This window comes from Ctenocephalides felis, unplaced genomic scaffold (assembly GCF_003426905.1).
Source record: "Ctenocephalides felis isolate EL2017-DRISC unplaced genomic scaffold, ASM342690v1 CF-g0.4_SCAFFOLD_01886, whole genome shotgun sequence".
Lineage (NCBI taxonomy): Eukaryota > Metazoa > Arthropoda > Insecta > Siphonaptera > Pulicidae > Ctenocephalides > Ctenocephalides felis.
Genome location: NW_020538040.1, coordinates 78865026 through 78883584, shown reverse-complemented (window position 1 = coordinate 78883584; position 18559 = coordinate 78865026). Strand labels below are relative to the sequence as shown.

At 33.3% G+C, this 18559-nt stretch overlaps 2 protein-coding genes across 2 annotated transcripts; both read right to left on the bottom strand.

Moving 5' to 3' along the window:
• Nucleotides 1-6024: 6024 nt before the first annotated feature.
• Nucleotides 6025-6327, bottom strand: LOC113375409 (protein GVQW3-like). Its single transcript, XM_026615345.1, has one exon. The coding sequence runs from the start codon at nt 6325-6327 to the stop codon at nt 6025-6027; it is 303 nt and encodes a 100-aa protein (XP_026471130.1).
• A 3467-nt stretch (nt 6328-9794) lies between these two features.
• On the bottom strand, nt 9795-16653 carry LOC113375408 (cytosol aminopeptidase-like). Its single transcript, XM_026615344.1, has 7 exons — nt 16589-16653; nt 16103-16386; nt 13897-14307; nt 13436-13714; nt 12317-12588; nt 10748-10929; nt 9795-9885 (listed from the first exon to the last, which is right to left on the bottom strand). Exons 1-7 carry the CDS (start codon nt 16651-16653, stop codon nt 9795-9797), a joined length of 1584 nt encoding a protein of 527 aa, XP_026471129.1.
• Nucleotides 16654-18559: the final 1906 nt, after the last annotated feature.

Genomic DNA, 18559 nt, shown 5'->3' with positions numbered 1-18559 from the left:
CGAAAATTCTCGAATAACTTATTTTATTGTTGAATGGTTTCGCCTTAGATGCAATCGCAAGGGATATACCGTAATGATCAGATAGAGTGGTGTTTGTAACAGAGGATTCAATGAATTGTACATTAGTAAAAAAATTATCGATACACGAGGCCGACTGTGGAGTTACACGAGTTGGAGTATGAATGGTCTGGCTCAGATTAAATGATTGAATTAAGATCTTAAAATCATCTAACAATTTGTATGTTTTATTAAAATGGATATTAAAATCGCCGCATAAAATTATTTTATCGTATTTATTAGACAGCTCATTTAGAAGATCGTAAAGGAGAGTATTAAATGTGGAACCATTTTGGTCTGGGGATCGGTAAACACAAATTAAACAAATATGACCATACTCAAGAGATATTTGGATAGCACAGTACTCAAATATTTTTTCAACACAACTAGTCGTTGCCCAGATTGGTTTACAGGCATATCGATCTGAGGTGAAAATACAAACACCGCCATGAGCAAAATTTTGTCGACAGAAGTAGGACTGCAAACGAAAACCTTTTAGTTTGACCAACTGAAGTTCAAATTCTTTGAGCCAATGTTCAGCAAAACACAAGACATCAAAATTTTTGTTTTTGGTGATTATTTCAATTTTATTTAATTTAGGTGATAATTTCTGTATATTTTGAAAAAAAATGTTTATATTAGAAATGCTATTCGTGGGAAGAAATTGATATGAGGTATTGTTAATTCCGAAAGGAATTGTTTTGCTCTGAGGAATTGCTTGGCTCTGAAGGTAGCAAGCCACAACATGACCGATTAGGGCCCCTAAGCATTATTGCTTTGGCTAACAACCTTGATAGCTTCACTTTGCTTCTAAGAAGCAAGTGCAAGCCATGACTGGTGTAATCCCTCACTCCAATGCGGCGATTGACATCAAACACCCGTACATTATCAAACTTGCCATAATCTAAATTACGACAAATCAGACGATTAGCATCAAAGATTGCAGCATTAAGACCCGGATCATCATATCGGTAGGAAATTGTCACAACACACAGGTTTGTATTCCGACAAGAATGACGGATTGATTCCAAAGCACCTTGAATAGCATAAGAGGAATCGGAGTCATTCGTCCCAGCCCAATGTTAATGCAACGTGCCCAATCGAAAATATTGAGGCAGATTACTGATGCTCCGTGGTTTGTTAGCAACAAAACTTTACACGACGATCTTCATATTGATTTTATAAACAAAATAATACAAATCAACAGTATAAAACACTTTCAAAAACTACAACATCATTCAAACAATATAGTCACTCAGCTTCTTGAGACATCAACTTCAAGAAGACTGAAGAAGAAGCTGCCCGAAGATAATATGGAGGAACCATAGAACTACCACAACCTTATATAAACAGAATAATTGAATCATTTATTGAAGTGATTCTCTGAATATGATTGTAATATTGATCCGATAAATTTATATGTGTGTTTGCAAGTGTGTGTGTATGTGTGTGAGTGAATGACATAAGCCAAATAGCTCATAGAATAGTTATGTATTCTGATTGCTATTGAAAATAAAAATTAAAAAAAAAAAAAAAAAAAAAAAATTCGTCCCAGCCAATATAACAACATAGTCGTTCACGCCATAATCTGACACAAGATGTCTAATGTCGCACGCCACACCCCAGAGATTGGGGCACCAGGCTTGACTATGCTGAAAATACTAAACTGAGGTCCAAGAAAAGTTCTCAAGTGTTCAGCCCACCCTCTTCCGTGGCTATCGGATAAAAAGAGTACTTTACTTTTTTGACAATCATTGCTAAATGAACTACTAACGCGATGCTTGAGGAGCTTCAACCTGGACATGAGCTTAGCAAATTCATCCCTAATTACCTGTATATCCAAATTCCGCCTTTGTAGGAGGATTGAGATCTCACTACACGTGGTAGCAAAATCGTGAGAAAATCGAGCAGGGATTTCGTCAGAGCTCATCATGTCGAGCACACCACTGGCTTTGTTTATTCTGAGCTCAAGACTATCTACACTGGCCTTGGAAGATGACAGTTGCTCTCTCAGATCGTTAATCAACGAGTCCTTCAACCTGCAGCCAGGGCACCCGACTACTGATTCATCCAATTGGATGGTACTAGAATTGAAAACTTGGCTTCTAGTAAAAACCATTGTACAAACCACTATCTAAAAAAAATGAGAAAAAAGTAAATAAATCAAATAGACAAAATATAAATAACAATTCACTCAATTGAACACAAATAGCAAACACAAATTCAACACAAAACTCGGTGAGGTTATATATCCGTCAGTGCAGGGGCCTACAATAGGGCTTGGAAAAAACTTTCACTTTTTGCACAGATGGAAAATGAAAATATTTGTAATACAATAAATAGAAAATAAGTAGACAACAATATACACAAATCAAAAAAGGAACGACAAACAAAATCAGCACAAAACGCGGTAAGGTTATGTATCTGTCAGTCTAAAGGTCACAACAGTGAACAACGCTAGCGCTAGGCACGTCCGTACGCTTCGAGTGTCAAATGACGAAAATTATATGTAATATATTTGCTATTGGCTTTTTTTCTTTCCGAAGATTGCAAGTCTATTTAACACTTTGGTAGCAATTGTGTCTATGGCATTAAGTAGAATCACTTCTGCAACAGTATCTTTTAGAGTGATTCTTTGGCCTAATGTCTTTCCTACTCCGGCCCGTTGTGCACTATATTCCGGGCACACGAAGAACACATGCATCTTCGATTTTGCTCAAACAATATGGGCAATCCGGCGAGCTATCGTGCTTGAAGCGGTTTAGGTAGGCTCGAGAACAGCCGTGTCTAGACAGCATTTGTATAATTTAAAAGTTAAATTTTTCATGCTTGCTATTTAGCCAGACTATGATATTTGGATTGAGACGACTATTGCCCTTCACTGCGGCATCCCACTGTTGCTGCCATAGGTCAATGCTGTTCTGCCGTTCTTCTGTTCTCAATTTTTAGGACCCTCAAAAGTTTGGTTGTTGGTTTTTTATTGGTAAATTGTCCGTGTTTTTTCTGCTAAGACTATGAGAGACGGAGTTTTTGAAATGTCGCACACTGCTTTCTCTGATGTTGTGCGAAATGCGCAAGCAACTCTAAAGGCACTCAGACAATATATGGGTCCTGCCATTCTCCGTGATTTTTGAGTCTTGATAGCATCAGGACATGTGTATATGGGTGTGGTTAAAAATTTTTGTCGATGGTTTTAGGAATACAGATCAACCGATTTGAATAATTAAAAATACATTCAATACTCTTATTTATGGGGAGACATGCTCTTTAGTTTTTGGCAAAGGCAGATGCAGCCGTTTTGAAGATGGGGGAAAATAGGTCCAAAAATTGGAATTCAGTTTTTGAGAGAACGCAGCGTCCGATCTGAATGATTCAAAAATATTTTATTTGTACTGAAGAAAGAGGATCTGATTAAATTTTTGGGTTCAGCGGTTTTGAAGATCAACCAATAATAAAAAGTAAAAAAAAAATTTGGCGGTCAAAAATGGTTATTAAGACATGTGCACATCCAATTATTAGATATTCAAAAAATAAGTAAAAAAATCTATTGGTTCCGTATTGATGTTTATCCGTTAGACTGCGAGGCGGCGCTTACGCGTTTCGATGTTTTGTCTCTAGAACAGCTACGCTATTCTATTGGTTTAAAAAATGTTTAAAATATTCAAAAAAATTAAAGATATAAAAAATTCTAATTTTATTAAAAACTTTAAAATTAAAAAAAAACTGTAAAACAAACACTTTTTTTTTAAACAGTCGCCAATTTGTAAAAAAATTTTTTTTTACTCATCGCGAGTTCGGGCGATTGCGACATCATTATAGATTACTAATCATTTTATTTCTTGCATTTCCGATGGCTAGGAGGGCTAAAATCATGTCAAGACTGAGGTGCCAATTTTTTGAGACCACCCACTTTATCAGCTGCGAACTTTTACAATTTTCAACTTTTTAATTTTTTAATTCTTATTTCGTATTTCGTATTTCAATAACATTAGTAAACAAGTGGTAAAAAATGGATAGTAAAAACATTCATTGCTTTTTTTTACGACTCTATGACCTAAAATTCATCGCTCTACACTAGAATACCCCCTTAATAAAATATGTTGTGCAGCAAATACTGGGTGGCTTGCTGACACGTACAACAGTGTCACTTCTGCGGAAAACACTGCCGTAGCGAAAGGGTTACAGTTTAACGACATTACACATTTGACTAATTGTTTTTCAATTTAAAGAATGGCTTACGTATTACAGTAATGATTACTTCGGTGTCAAGGCTAAGATTGAATTACATAGAATTGTTGGTGCGTCAAAACGATCAGAAGTCTCGAATCGTGATGATTTAGATAAAAATGATTCTTCTTTGTATTATTATTAACTTCCCGTAGGGCAAGTTATAGTAATCGCAAAAAAATCGAAAATGAAGATTTTTATATATCTTTTACAAGAGAACAGAGCGTCCGATTTGAATAATCACTGACCAAATTTTCATGAAGGCAGGTCTAGCGGGTTTGGAGATCTAGCAAAAAAAAAGTAAAAAAAAAAATGCCATCTGGCGGTCAAAAATGATCACTAGACATATGCACATCAAATTATCAGATGTTTTATAGAGATCTTAACAATAAGTATACATTTTGTTTACATTCCTATGGGATCCGTACCAATGTTTATCCGTTAGACGGCGGCGCGGCGCTTACTCGCTTTGATATTTCGTCTCTATGCAGTTAAGGCAGTACGATTGCTTTGAAAAAAAGTTCAGAATTTCCAAAATATTTCAAAATAAATTTTTCTTCAAAAAGTTTTTTCTTTTTTCAAAAAAAAGTAAATTTTTGTCAAAAATGTATAGTTTCTCAAAAATCTAATTTTTTCAGAGTAAATTTTTTTCAAAAATGTTAATCTTTTTGAAAAAATTTTTTTTTGGTACGGGAAGTTCTAGCATTTTGCCTTAAGCCACAATGCCATTCCCCCTTATTAGTTATCACATTTATTTCAGCCTAACGGCCTAGAAATACAAATACTCACATGTCTATTTTCACTTGTACCTATTTTCTCGTTACCTACTAACTTTCCTCTTTGTATTTTTCGGATTTCAATTTGATTTGATTCTTCATTTACAGTTTGTTACTTTCTTGATTAAATAAACCTATAGGGGCATACCTAAGTGCGTTTAGTGTTTAGCATGTATATTATTATGGTTGTCAAATATCTCCCTTCCGCTTTTTTGCTCTTTATTCAATGCTTTATAAAAAGTGTTACAGTGATCGGATTTAGTTCAAATATGCGCCGTTTTGTTCGATAATCTGTTTCCATCTAGACGGCAACTTCATAATACCTCTCTCGTAGAAGCCCCCCTCCTTATTTGCGAAGAACTCGGACAGCCACTTTTCACAAGCCTCTTTTGAGTTCAACTTTACACCACCAAGGGCATTCGCCATGGACAGGAACAGGTGGTAATCACTTGGCGCTATGTCCGGGCTATATGGTGGATGCGATAAAACCTCCCATCCGAGCTCCCGTAGCTTCTGACGAGTCATCAACGAAGTGTGTGGTCTGGCGTTGTCCTGGTGGAACACTACACCCTTCCTGTTGGCCAATTCTGGACGCTTCTGGTCGATCGCCTGTTTTAAGCGGTCCAGTTGTTCGCAGTAGATGGTAGAATTAGGCGTCTGGCCATATGGGAGCAGCTCATAGTGGATGATTCCCTTCCAATCCCACCAAACACACAGCAAAACCTTCCTGGCCGTCAATCCCGTCTTGGCCACTGTTTGGGACGATTCACCGGCCTTCGCTTGATATTGTCGTATGTGATCCATTTTTCGTCGCCAGTCACCATCCGCTTCAAGAATGGGTCGAGTTCGTTCCGTTTCAGCAGCATATCGCAGGCGTTGATTCGGTCCAGAAGGTTTTTTTGCGCCAAATCATGCGGCACCCAAACATCAAGCTTTTTTTGTATTCAGCCCTCTGCAGATGGTTTCAAATGGTTTGGTGACTAACTCCCATCTCCTGGGCGATGTCACGAGATGCCACATGCCGGTCTAACTCGATGTATTCCATGATTTGATCGGTATTTGTCGTCACAGGTCTTCCGCCGGCTGGCTTATCCATGGTGTCGTTTTCACCGGCTCTGAATCGTCGAAACCATTCCTCCGCGGTTCCAAGTGATAGAGTACCATCCCCCAAAACACCATTAATCTCACGGAACGTTTCTCTAGCGGATTTGCCTTTAACGAAAGAAAATTTTAAATTAGCGCGAATTTCGGCGTTAGTGAACTCCATGTTTACACGTCTATAACTGTTGAACGCAATATTCAAACTAATCATGCATAGCGTCGTTTTGTAGGTTATGTCAAGACCTTTCAAATTATGTATAGTATTGCCAGATACGAGCTCTGTAGCGCTTTGTACATAGCCGCGAAATTCAAAAGACAAAATGGCGGGCTGTAAATTATTATTTATCGAAAGTTTAGACCGGCTACTCAGTAACTAATAATATATTGATAATAGTTTATTAATTAGTTGTTTTTTTTATTGATATGAACTCTTGCAATAGCCAATAAACGAGTTCGAACCGCACAGTGCGCATAGGTTATTGATAACTTTTTGTAACAGGTGAGTCGATCGCAGCTAGCGGCATTGTGCTTAGTCGGCTGCTGGCCCATATGCTTCCTGCCGTGCATACTCGCGAAAAATCCAACAATGGTACTACGCTGTAGTCACTGCGGCTACTACTTGGGGGCGTACAACGCGAATCAGATGAGAGCTTTTCCGAATCCGATACCGCCGCTGGACAAGTTACAATCCAAATGCGGCAAAGAGTTTTGTCCACTGATTAAGAACGATCTCCTATCGTCTTAACCGCTCAATATTCAGTGTCATCATTTACGGCATAAATATCGTACATTAGCTTATTAACATCTAAGCAATCGTATGTGGTTGATGAAATCATTCATATTATTATAAACGAAAATGAAGCAATTCAGACACCGTTAAAGTTTGTTACACACTAAATAAAACACGTTCATAAAAGATTGAAAATGACCCATTAATAAAGGTGAGATACAAAATCTGACTTTCAATTCATAATTGTTTCTTTACATTGTATGAAATGATTGATAATGCGATTTATGATTTTGCAACTGCACTTGTTTTTAAGGCTATTATCGTTTATACTTAATATAAAGATTGGATTTGTCTGGCTTAAGAAACATATATCTTAAAAAAGATTTGATTAACAATCGAACTTGTTATTATAATAATTTTCGATGTAAATAGATCACTAATGCATTTTGTTAAATAACTAAAAAATAAATAATTTGCACACACGGACATACTTAAAAATAGTAAATAGAAGATTTAGTAATATTTATTTATTTGTACGAAAACGCTCAAATATTGTAATTAGTTCAAAAAATAATTGCTACCTACTTTGGCTATAATCTAATATATATAAAAATAGAGCTCTCTTTCAAATGTCCGAATAAAACTCGAAAACGGCTGAATCGATTTGGCCAGTCTTAGTCTTGAAAAATTTGTGCTAATCCAGAGAAAGTCCAAAAGGTGAGAAATTATTTCAAATCCGCGTAGAAACTTTACATTTATAATTTGAAAATTTTTGTAAAAGCGTAATTTAAATAAAACAATGGACGGTGGCAATTTCGTGAAATGTCAAACGCTTTTGACAGATGGTGTTCAATTACGTTTAATAGGATGTTTTACGCGAATATTATTTATTTATGATAAATTTGTAGTAAGTAGTTTTGTTTGTAGTTTTATTTATATACAAAAACGTTAGTGAACGGGCCGCAAGTGTTACTAGAGACTCAAAATATAAACTTTTTTGATATGTTAATATGAAAATGCACTTTTTGGCATATTTTTCTCAAACACGGTGCTCTGAAAGATCTCATTTGTATAATTATATACTCATTGGTATTTATAAAACATTTTCTAGGTTATATTATTTTTTATTTATCTTATTTAAATTCAGAACCTAAATTTGGTATTGATCAAATGGACATTTTGTCGAATAACATTTTTCCGGTTATAATTTCCCAGAATTTATCGCAGAATAGATAGTAATATATGAAGGTCCGGGATTAAAAAGGTCCACCACCGATGTGCCAAAAATCAGTAAAGTTAAGCATTGTTTAACAACAATATTTGAAAGTAAAGGAAAAAAGATGTATAGCCAGCTATAAACTTGATTTGAAAACGATAATCTTTGAAATGGGGGAGATAAACGGTAATCTTTGAAAATCCATAATAAACGTATTTTCTTCCGTTGGTAGTTTTATCATTAGTTAAAAATGTAATTATTTTGTAAAATACCTTTAAAATTATAATAAGGCTTTAAACCTTTTGCCACCTGCCCGTTACAAGTTACCCCGCATATAGGATAAAAAAGTCTAGATAACAAATTTTTGGAAGACATCAAAAAAGCACATTTCTACAATGATGAAGTAGAAGTCAGTTTACTGAACGTAGTCAGATAATTGTTCGTTTGATATGTCTTATTTGTTGTGATTTAATTGTTATGGTTTTCACAATATAGTTTATAATTGCTCAAAGTCAAATTGGACCTTTGTGTCTCGCCTTGCTCTACATATATACTTTTTATTAAATTTACTTTAATTCATCGAATGTAACTTGAATCTTTTCAAAAAGCAGATCAAAGAAGAAATACTTAATTCATTTTTTATCTTTCCTCGCAAAAATTTGAAAATTTTGTATAAGCTCAGTAGTATTATTTACAATTATACACAAAATTCAGAATCCAAAAAGAATCTGAAAAACTTGAAACGTAATTAATAAGCCGAAAGACCAAAAAAGACTCGGATTGGATTATAGGATGTTTTCTATAGAAAGTGTATAAAACTTGCAGTTTGATTGTATTGACAAAATATAGACAAACTATTTGGTTTATTGTTTTTATAATACCTAACTGTGTTCAAAAAGTACCCGGAATTACTAATAATTAAATTTCGCGGGTCTGGAGTGTCTGATTGTCAAAATTTTTTTTTTATTGTGTTGGTATACATGCCCCTAAAGTATGATGAAATTTTCAGCTATATTCACTGTTTACTTTGTCTGTGGTAGTCGCTAAGGTTCGACGTGTTTTTCTGAGCTCGGCGATTTTTACAATGGAAGAATTGAAAAGTCAAAGAATTTGTATTAAATTTTGCGTAAAAAATGAAATAAAGTGTTGCAAAGTGCAAAAATTCACCAGGACGGCGGTTTTCCTCGATTGAAGAAAATCGCTGAGAGTGCTCAAGGACATATCAAAAAGTGAATATCAAGGGTGCTTCGAAAATTGGAAAAAACGCTGGCATAAGTGTATTATATCTGGGGGGGACTACTTTGAGGGGACCACATTAATGTAGACGAATAAATAAATATTTTTTTGAAAAAACGAAAATTCCGGGTACTTTTTGAACAGACCTCGTACAGCATTCAAACAACGCATCCTTATACACTAAAAGTATTAATATTTTTGATTCTCTAGAAATGGTTTAGAATATACCTTATTTAGCAAAACAACGTTTGCCGGGTCAGCTAGTATATAATAAATCAATAATAGTCCGTGCAAACTGATGTATTTATTAGCAGGTTGTATACGTTACTTTATTTTTAGACAAACATATAAAACAGCAAAACTACTGTGAACAGTAAATAAAAAACATAATATGCAATTTTGCTTCAACCTAAAACTTGATCCTTGTTTACACTTTCTTTTTTTAACTGAGTCATTTGCATTTTAAAGTTGCACCCGGGCAACTGAGCTGGTACAATAATTGGATAATCGTTCTCGTAGGACGCCCGGTCATTTTTCCGTATCTGAAAATACAAATTAATGCAAGTATATATTGAAATATTGACTGATATAGAAACTAACAATAATAATTAGCAATATTTCAACATTTACCACGAGTAAAAAGACTATTTAATTGTAAGATAGAAGTAGCATGTAAACTAGAATATTATTAACATATAGTGGAAATACGGATAAAATTTTATGCTGTTTTGTTTTTTAATGATATTTATTTATTTAATGGTATCATAACCAGTCTCTTCTGTTTATACTTATATTATGTTCATTGAGTAACAGTAACATTGTCTTTTAATTAAGAAAAAATGCAAACAATTACAAAAACTAGTTTGTTTATATAATAGGACAAAATGACATATATGGCAAGGACATACTGATATGCTAGTTTTTAAGAAGGCTACACATGACATATGAGCCCAAAAGAAACTAATCATACATCGTAACCAACCTTCGCCGGGCTCAGAACAAGAAAGTATGAAATGCAAGTCGACTCTATTTCAGTGAGTTCTCTGGTTTGTTTTTACGAGTAGTTAGAGTAGAAGTTAAAACTTAATCACCGTTAATAGGTTCAATGTTGGTATGTCATTTTGTACATTGTATAATTATATCATTTTGTACGAAAGTGATAAAAAAAATTAATAAAAAATAAATTTACTTTAACTTTTAATTGTTTATGATTGATAGATGAAATCGAGTGTAAGTTGTAAGTTTGGAAGTGAAAATTATTAACTATTATTAAATTATTAATTATTAATTATTGGGCCGTTGTTTGCTTACATATCGCTAAAGATCGGACGGTTATATCTGTCATTTGCGGCAATGTGTTAAGTATAAACGGGTGCAGTAGTAGCACATACAAATTAAATTTACCTGTAATACGGAAATGCGATATCATGGGCTAACATCCCAACTCCGGTGATGTCAAAATGCAACCAATCAGCACATGGTATAAATTCATGTAGAAATGACGCTTGATAACATGGGTCACCATTCTCCTCAACTTCATTAACGCAATCGACCGACTCGCATCCGACGACTTTATCTTTGAAAGTCTACATAAATGAGAAAATCATAAAATATTTATTAATAAATGTAATATTTCATTGTTATGATCAAGTCTGTTTGCACTTGCGGATCTTTAGATTTTTTATCATTGCAATAAAATTGAATTTTGATTTTTGGATTTATCTCGCCTATCAAGTCTTTTACTCAGTTTGCCATACCCAAGTAAAAATCAATGCGTGTATGTTACATACATGTAACTTGTACATGTATGTAATGATATATTATGTTTAAGTTTATGTTTAATCAAGTAATGATATATCATTTTTAAGGAGAATACTAGAACCGGTTCAGAAGGTTCAATTGGTATTGAGAGTAGGATGAGCGTTCGATCTTTTGTGGAGATGAGCTAGGGCGGAATAAAAAAGCTTAAAATGGCTATTTGGAACCAAGATCAAGAATTTGAGAAATGTATTTCAATTATTATTAGATTCGTATAGAGATTTTAATAAAATGCCTTAAGTTTTATTTCTAAATTTTGCATTTCATATCAATACATGATATATTCAATATTTTGTAAACTCAAAGTATTTCAAAATATTTGAAAATGTAGGTTGCTTTTTTATAAATACTTTAACTTTGTGTTTTGTTTAATATCTGTACGATTTTCAGATAAATTAGAAAATTGAAGTAATTTTATTCATTAACATCCCAAAAATGAATTTATGTTTTCCCCAGCAAATCCGATTTACTAATTTTACATTTCGAATCATTTGATACCAAATTTGAAACGTGTGCAAAGATTTCACAAAGTTAAAATCCTTTCGATGAAACGTTGATTAGTTTTGCGAAACGTTTCTTTAGAGTTAGCTGATAACTGTAATTGTTTTTTTTATTAAAGTGCTGAGTCGATATTGGAAATTCAGAGATATTGAACTGTTTAAGAGATTGCGATTAGTTGGGAATGATATTAATTAGTTACTAATGAAGATCGGCCGTTTCTTCGTAATTGTTTATTGATTTTTTTACGATTTCGATGATATAGTGATTATGTAATGATAAAGTTCACGGTGTTAACGAACATCGTAAAATATTATGAACCTGCGAAAAGTTGTTCAATAAAAGTTTACCATAAGTTTAAATAAAAATTCGTCACAGTTTGGAATAATGGGATATGTCAAAATTTTGAAACTTTATCGTCACAATTTTAATAGTTTATTTATACATATTAGGAACTTACACCTTGTTTATTTTTTTATAAATCGAAAAGTTTTGGAAAATTGTCTTAAGGTACAATGTAATACATTACTAATTTTTCAAAAACTGTCGCAAGCTATTTCTATTAGTACTTTATTGTTTTTGTTATTGCTGGGCCAATCGAAGCAAAATTAATACGCCATATCATTTCAATGATAAAAGATCAGCAAATGAACTGACCTTCCATAGAGGCATTCTCCAGCATCGGTCCCCCGTAATTGCCCCAGCTCTGTGGACCTGCTTCCACAGTTGGCGCGAGTTTGACCAAACAGCAGCGGCGCCGTCTCCAAGAAGGGACGGAATTCCTCTATGCGCAGTAGCGATGTCGATCACAATGCGAGGCTTGAACAATTTCTGACCATATTCCATGGCTTCGGCCATGCAAACTCTACCTTCCGCATCTGGATTTCGAATAGCAACGGCAATACCGTTTCTTGAAAATATAATATCACCTATAACGAATTTAATAAATTAAGAGAATTCATAATAAATCATAAAATCCATTTTGTATTAAAAAATACTGGATGATAGTACTTAACATTTACGTTTGCATTTAGTTCATTTTATATTTCGGGCAGCCATACTGGCTATCTATATTTTTAATCCATTATTTTTATTAAAACCAGACTTTAATTATCTGACTTTAATCATCTGTATTTCGCGTTGTAAGTCCGATCGGAGTGCACGTCAAAAATGGTCACTAGCAAAGAGAAAATACGCTATGTTTTACACTTTTTGTTCGATAAAGGTAAAAACGCAAATCAGGCGGCCGAAAATATGAATAGTGCTTTGGTCCTGATACTGTAACTCATGAAAAGTCGATAATTTACTATAACGTAAAGCGAAGTCACGGTCGAATCGCATTGGGTCGGCGTAAACGGTGCCAAGCTTTTGCTGTGTGTTTGGTAGAATGGAATGACAGGGATCTATAATAAGCTGTCCCCTATGACAAAAATTTCAATTTGTAACTGTACAACAATTATACCATCAGAAGCCCAGAAGCGGCCAGCTTTGACCAATAGGAGAGGAATTGTGTGTCATCAGAGCAACTCCAAAGAGTGACTCGCAAGAAGCTTTTGGAGCTTAGCACCAAATGATTATCATCTATTTCTGTCCATGGCGATCAGTTTTGATAAACGGTTGACATAATACGAAGATCGTAAAATTAAAAGATGAAAAAAAGATGAAGCACGATGGTTGCATGAATAACAGTAATGATATGAGAGAAGGATTGAGATTTCAGAATGAAAATACCGATTTAATTCGGGCAATAGTTTTATGGATTCTGCAATATATTACCTGGTTTACACGCCATTCCACTGGGCATATTCTCGCAGAGGCAAAGCACGGAGCATAGATTAATCGGCAGGGAAAGAAGCGAGGCAGCACGTATGATGGCAATTACCATAGCAGCTCCGGCCATATCTGCTCTATGTTCATCTAATGCTGGATCATCACGTTTTAAGTACAGACCACCTGCATCAAAAGTAGTTCCCTTTCCCACTAGCAGAATCGGCTTATCTTCTGAATCACCGCCGCAGTAGTTTATCTCAAGCAGTACAGGCGACTCGCACGAGCCTTTTTAATACGTATTTTTATAATATATATTTGAAAATATTCTCACGCTTGCTGTGTTTATATATTGTTTAGTTATAAAATACTAACAGTGAGTGCTACCTATATTATTTTAATCATTTATTATGATGGATGAAGATTTTGGAAGTTAGAATGAAGAATCGATTTATTAAATTATAATATACCTCTGGCAATATGCAGGAAAAGATCCATGTGATTTTTTTCGAGCCAACATCGATCGCGCACATCGACATTAATTCCGCATGGACAGAGCACATCAGCCGCAGCTTGAGCAAACGAGGTTGGCGTCATGGCGTTTGAAGGGGCTTCAGATAAACGGCGAGCAAGATTCTGTGCATCTGCTAGATATAGTCCACGTGTCCAGCCGTCTGTATCGCAGGATTCGAATAGTTCTAATGTTGGAACTATTTTACGGTAACACTTATTCTTGTACTCTTGATATTGCCAAGCCGCCAAAGAAGCGCCTTCTGCTGCTTCTTGAGCATATCCCATGTCTTCTACGGCAATATGGCCCAAATCTTCCTTGCGTAGACGAGTCACACCAGTAGCAGCAGCCACGCGTACATTTTCGCGGCCTAATAATTTCGCCTTTAATTAATATTATGACACGGGAAACATTTCAGACGTTGATATAATACTATACTGAAACTGAATTATAAAGTAAAATTTTTACGTGACTGTGTGTATATCTTTCTTATATATAAAAATGGAGCTCTCTTTCAAATGTCCGAATAAAACTCGAAAACGACTGAATCGATTTGGCCAGTCTTAGTCTTGAAAAATTCGTGCCAATCCAAAGATGGTCGGAAAGGTGAGATAATATTTCAAAATCGCGTAGAAACTTTACATTTTTAATTTGAAATTTTTTATAGAAGCGTAATGTAAATAAAACAATGGACGGTGGCTAATACTTGAATGTCAAACGTTTTTGACAGATGATGTTCGATTATGTTTAATAGGATGTTTTACGTGAATATTATTTAATTATGATTAAATTGTAACAAGTAGTTTTGTTTGTAGTTTTATTTACATACAAAAACGTTAGTAAAAGGGCCGTAATTGTTACTAGAAATACTCAAAATATCAACTTTTTTGAAATATTAATACGAAAATGCACTTTTTGGCATATTTTTCTCAAACACGGTGCTCGGAATGATCTCATTTGTATAATCATATACTCATTGGTATTTATAAAACATTTTCTAGGTTATATTATTTTTTATTTATGTTTTTAAATTCAGAACCTAAATTTGGTATCGATCAAATGGACATTTTCCTAGTTATAATTTCCCAGAATTTATCGAAGAATAGATAGTAATATATGAAGGTCCGGGGTTAAAAAGGTTCACCACCGATGTGTCAAAAATCAGTAAAGTTAAGCATTGTTTAACAACAATATTTGAAAGTAGAGGAAAAAGAGCTAAAACCTTGATTTGAAAACGATAATCTTTGAAATGGGGGAGATAAACGGTAATCTTTGAACATCCATAATAAAAGTATTTTCATCCGTTGGTAGTTTTTTAGCATTAGTTAAAAATGTAATTATTTTGTAAAATACATTTAAAATTAAAATAAGACATTAAACCTGTTTGCCACCTGACCGTTCCAAGTTACTTCGCCTATAGGGTAAAAATGTCTAGATCTAGCAAAAAAGCACATTTTTACAATGATGAAGTAGCTGGCAGTTTGACTGAGTGTAGTCAGATAATTGTTCGTTTGAAATGTGTTATTTTGATTTTTATAATTGGTTTGATTTTTATAATATAATTAATATTTGCTCAAAGTCAAATTGGACCTTTGTGTCTCACCCTGTTCTACATATATACTTTTTATTGAACATACTTTAATTTATCGAATGCTACTTGAAACTTTTCAAAAAGCATGTCAAAGAAGAAATACTTAAATCATTTTCTATCTCTCCTCGCAAAAATTTGAAAATTTTGTATAAGCTCGGTAGTATTATTTACAAAAAGAATCTGAAAAACTTGAAATGTAGTCAATAAGTCGAAAGACCAAAAAAGACTTGGATTGGATTATGCCATGTTTTCTATAGAAAGTGTATAAATCTTCCAGTTTGATTGTATTGACAAAATATAGACAAACTAATGGAGTTTATTGTTTTTATAATACCTCATTATATATATCATTCAAATAACACATCATCCTTACACACTTAAAGTATTAATATTTTTGATTCTCTAGGTCTAGAAATTGTTTAGAATATACCTTACTTAGCAAAACAACGTTTGCCGGGTCAGCTAGTATTTTATATATTTTCATCGATTTTAAAAAATATATCTGGGATGAAATATTTGCTTTTTAGAAAGTTTAACTATTTAAAAACATTTCAAACATTAAAACTGTGCAAACCTTCATCAATATTTTCCAGAAGATCGTACCCTGCTCCTTCTTTACCAATTTCTACCACACACACAGAGAAAAATTCAGGATCAAGGTTGTTAAATACATTGCCTTTGCCTTTGCCTTTGTACGTGTCGCCCACCTCACGAATCATCTCGCAGAGGCGGCCGCCTACGCGCTCGTTAAATCGTTCAGCGGTCGGCGTTAATTTTGGATCTTCGCCCTCTGAACGATATACTCCTAGAACTAGTCCTTTTTTTGGACACGAATCCGAAAATCGTCGTGCAAGTAGTCTGCTTTATAAAAATAATATTTAATTTGTTTAATTTGTTTATAGGTACATTGTACATTTCATATTTCATAAACTTGCTACTTCGAATTCATGCAAATGAAAAACTTGTGCACATATTAATTTGTTACCTCAACAAGATAGTTTACGGCTTGCATTAATCATTCTTTTTAAAATTCTATTTATATAATTAACAAAAGTCTTACCTTCGGGAAATGGAAGACAGCAACGCATATTTTCGCAATGCACTTAGATTTTTTGTCAGAGACATTATGAAATTTGGCTATAAACTGATACAAATGTTTGCCACTTAAGATAATATAATTTTATAAAAAAATATTTTTTAAAAAATATAAAATTCTAATCGAGAAAAATAAAACATAGCGAAAAATAAAACAATCTAAACGTCAGTAATATAATATATGGCTTCCTTTGATAATTTAAAATTAATTATTAATTTACAATGACTTTTGTAATTTATGCATAGACTAACTACATGTAGTATAAGGTCTATGACTTTATATTTTTATCAACTTTCCGTAGGGTAGTTATAGTAATGGGCCAAAAATCGAAAATGAAAAATTTTGCATTTCTCGACGTTTTGAAGGTTTCTGAACATTTTAGCATACATTTTCAGGCGCACGGATCAGCCGATTTAAATGGTTCAAAAAACATTCGATTCCCATTGTTAGGGAGATGTACTGATTAGTTTTTTGCAAAGGCAGGTCTAGCCGTTACGGAGATACGGAACAATAAATGCAGAAAATGCAAATCGAGTTTTTGAAAGAACGGAGTATCCGATCTAAATGATCTAAAAAACATTCAATTTATAATAATTGGGAGAAGAGGTAGTTAGTTTTTAGTAAAGGCAGGTCCAGCCATTTCAAAGATACAGAGCTAAATGTGCAAAAAAGGCAGTTTTTGAGAGAACTAAGCGTTTGATTTGAATTATTCAAAGAACTTTCTGCTTGTTTCAACAAAATAATTGCTTTTGGAGAAAATTTTTTTTTGTTTCTAATTTTTTTTTGTATGTCGAAAATAATTCAGATTTTAATTTTAATTCTGTTCTAATATACTTTAAACAAATAATTTCAACTTTACAATTCAGTTTATATAATTCTTATAAATATTAAACAATGTTACAATATTTATAAAAATCTATTTGAAAACATACAATATTATTCGATCATTACGTTACGGTACAGGAAGTTCCAGCAATTTGCCTTAAGGCACGATGCCATACACTACTATTTTTTATGTTACAACTGTTAAATAACATTGAGTATTAGGGTCCGATGCCGTAATTAAAATACATAATAAATTTAAAGGCTAATATATTGCTATTATGATTTGTTGTAACATAAAAAATGCACCAGTAATTAGTGAAAATAAACAGCATTTCCTTATCTATGAAACATTTCCTTATCTATGATAAACAGTAATAAAATATTAATAACTTATTACAGAAAATAATGAAAATGTTTGGAAATTCTTTTTTGATATTATTGTAGGGCATTATGGTTTTGGTGTGATTGGGCGTGCTTCTGAAAATTCCTAAATATTAATAAAAGCTATTGGAATTAATAATATTTTTGCTTGTAATTCTCTGACGATCCGTTTGCGAGTTTTGGTATCCCTTCGTTGTTTGAAAAGTATGGTCATTATTTTCAATTTTCTATAAAATTTGCTTAGCGTTCAACCAAATCGTTTTAAGTACAACAAAATAAAAAAAGTTTCATGCTTCTATAAATAACGTTTATTTTTTATTCACATTACAGTTGTTTTAATGCAACATTATGCTTATAATTGTAAAATAAAATTCTACAATAAAGCGACAAAAGTGCATAGAAAATGAAATAGCTTTCAACTATAAAGATAAAAGCAGATGTGTAGTTTATAGATTGCAAGCTTCAGCATGTTACATTTTGGAATATAAAAATGAAAATAACGTGCAAGAAAAGTTTATATATACATATATATATATATACATACATATATATATATATATATATATATATATATATACATATGCATATATATATATGTATATATATATATATATATATATATATATATAGACAGATATGCACACAGTATTACTAACACACACTTGTCGCACATTACATGTCATATCTATACAAGCGCAGACACATACACAGAAACACAAAAATATATTC

Coding starts and splice junctions, on each gene's coding strand:
- LOC113375409 (XM_026615345.1), bottom strand. CDS start 6,327: ATGGAGTTCACTAACGCCGAAATTCGCGCTAATTTAAAATTTTCTTTC.
- LOC113375408 (XM_026615344.1), bottom strand. CDS start 16,653: ATGTCTCTGACAAAAAATCTAAGTGCATTGCGAAAATATGCGTTGCTG. Junction 10,930..12,316: donor GGAGAATGCCTCTATGGAAG/GTCAGTTCATTT, acceptor TCATTTATGTAG/ACTTTCAAAGATAAAGTCGT. Junction 9,886..10,747: donor ATCGCATTTCCGTATTACAG/GTAAATTTAATT, acceptor TTGTATTTTCAG/ATACGGAAAAATGACCGGGC.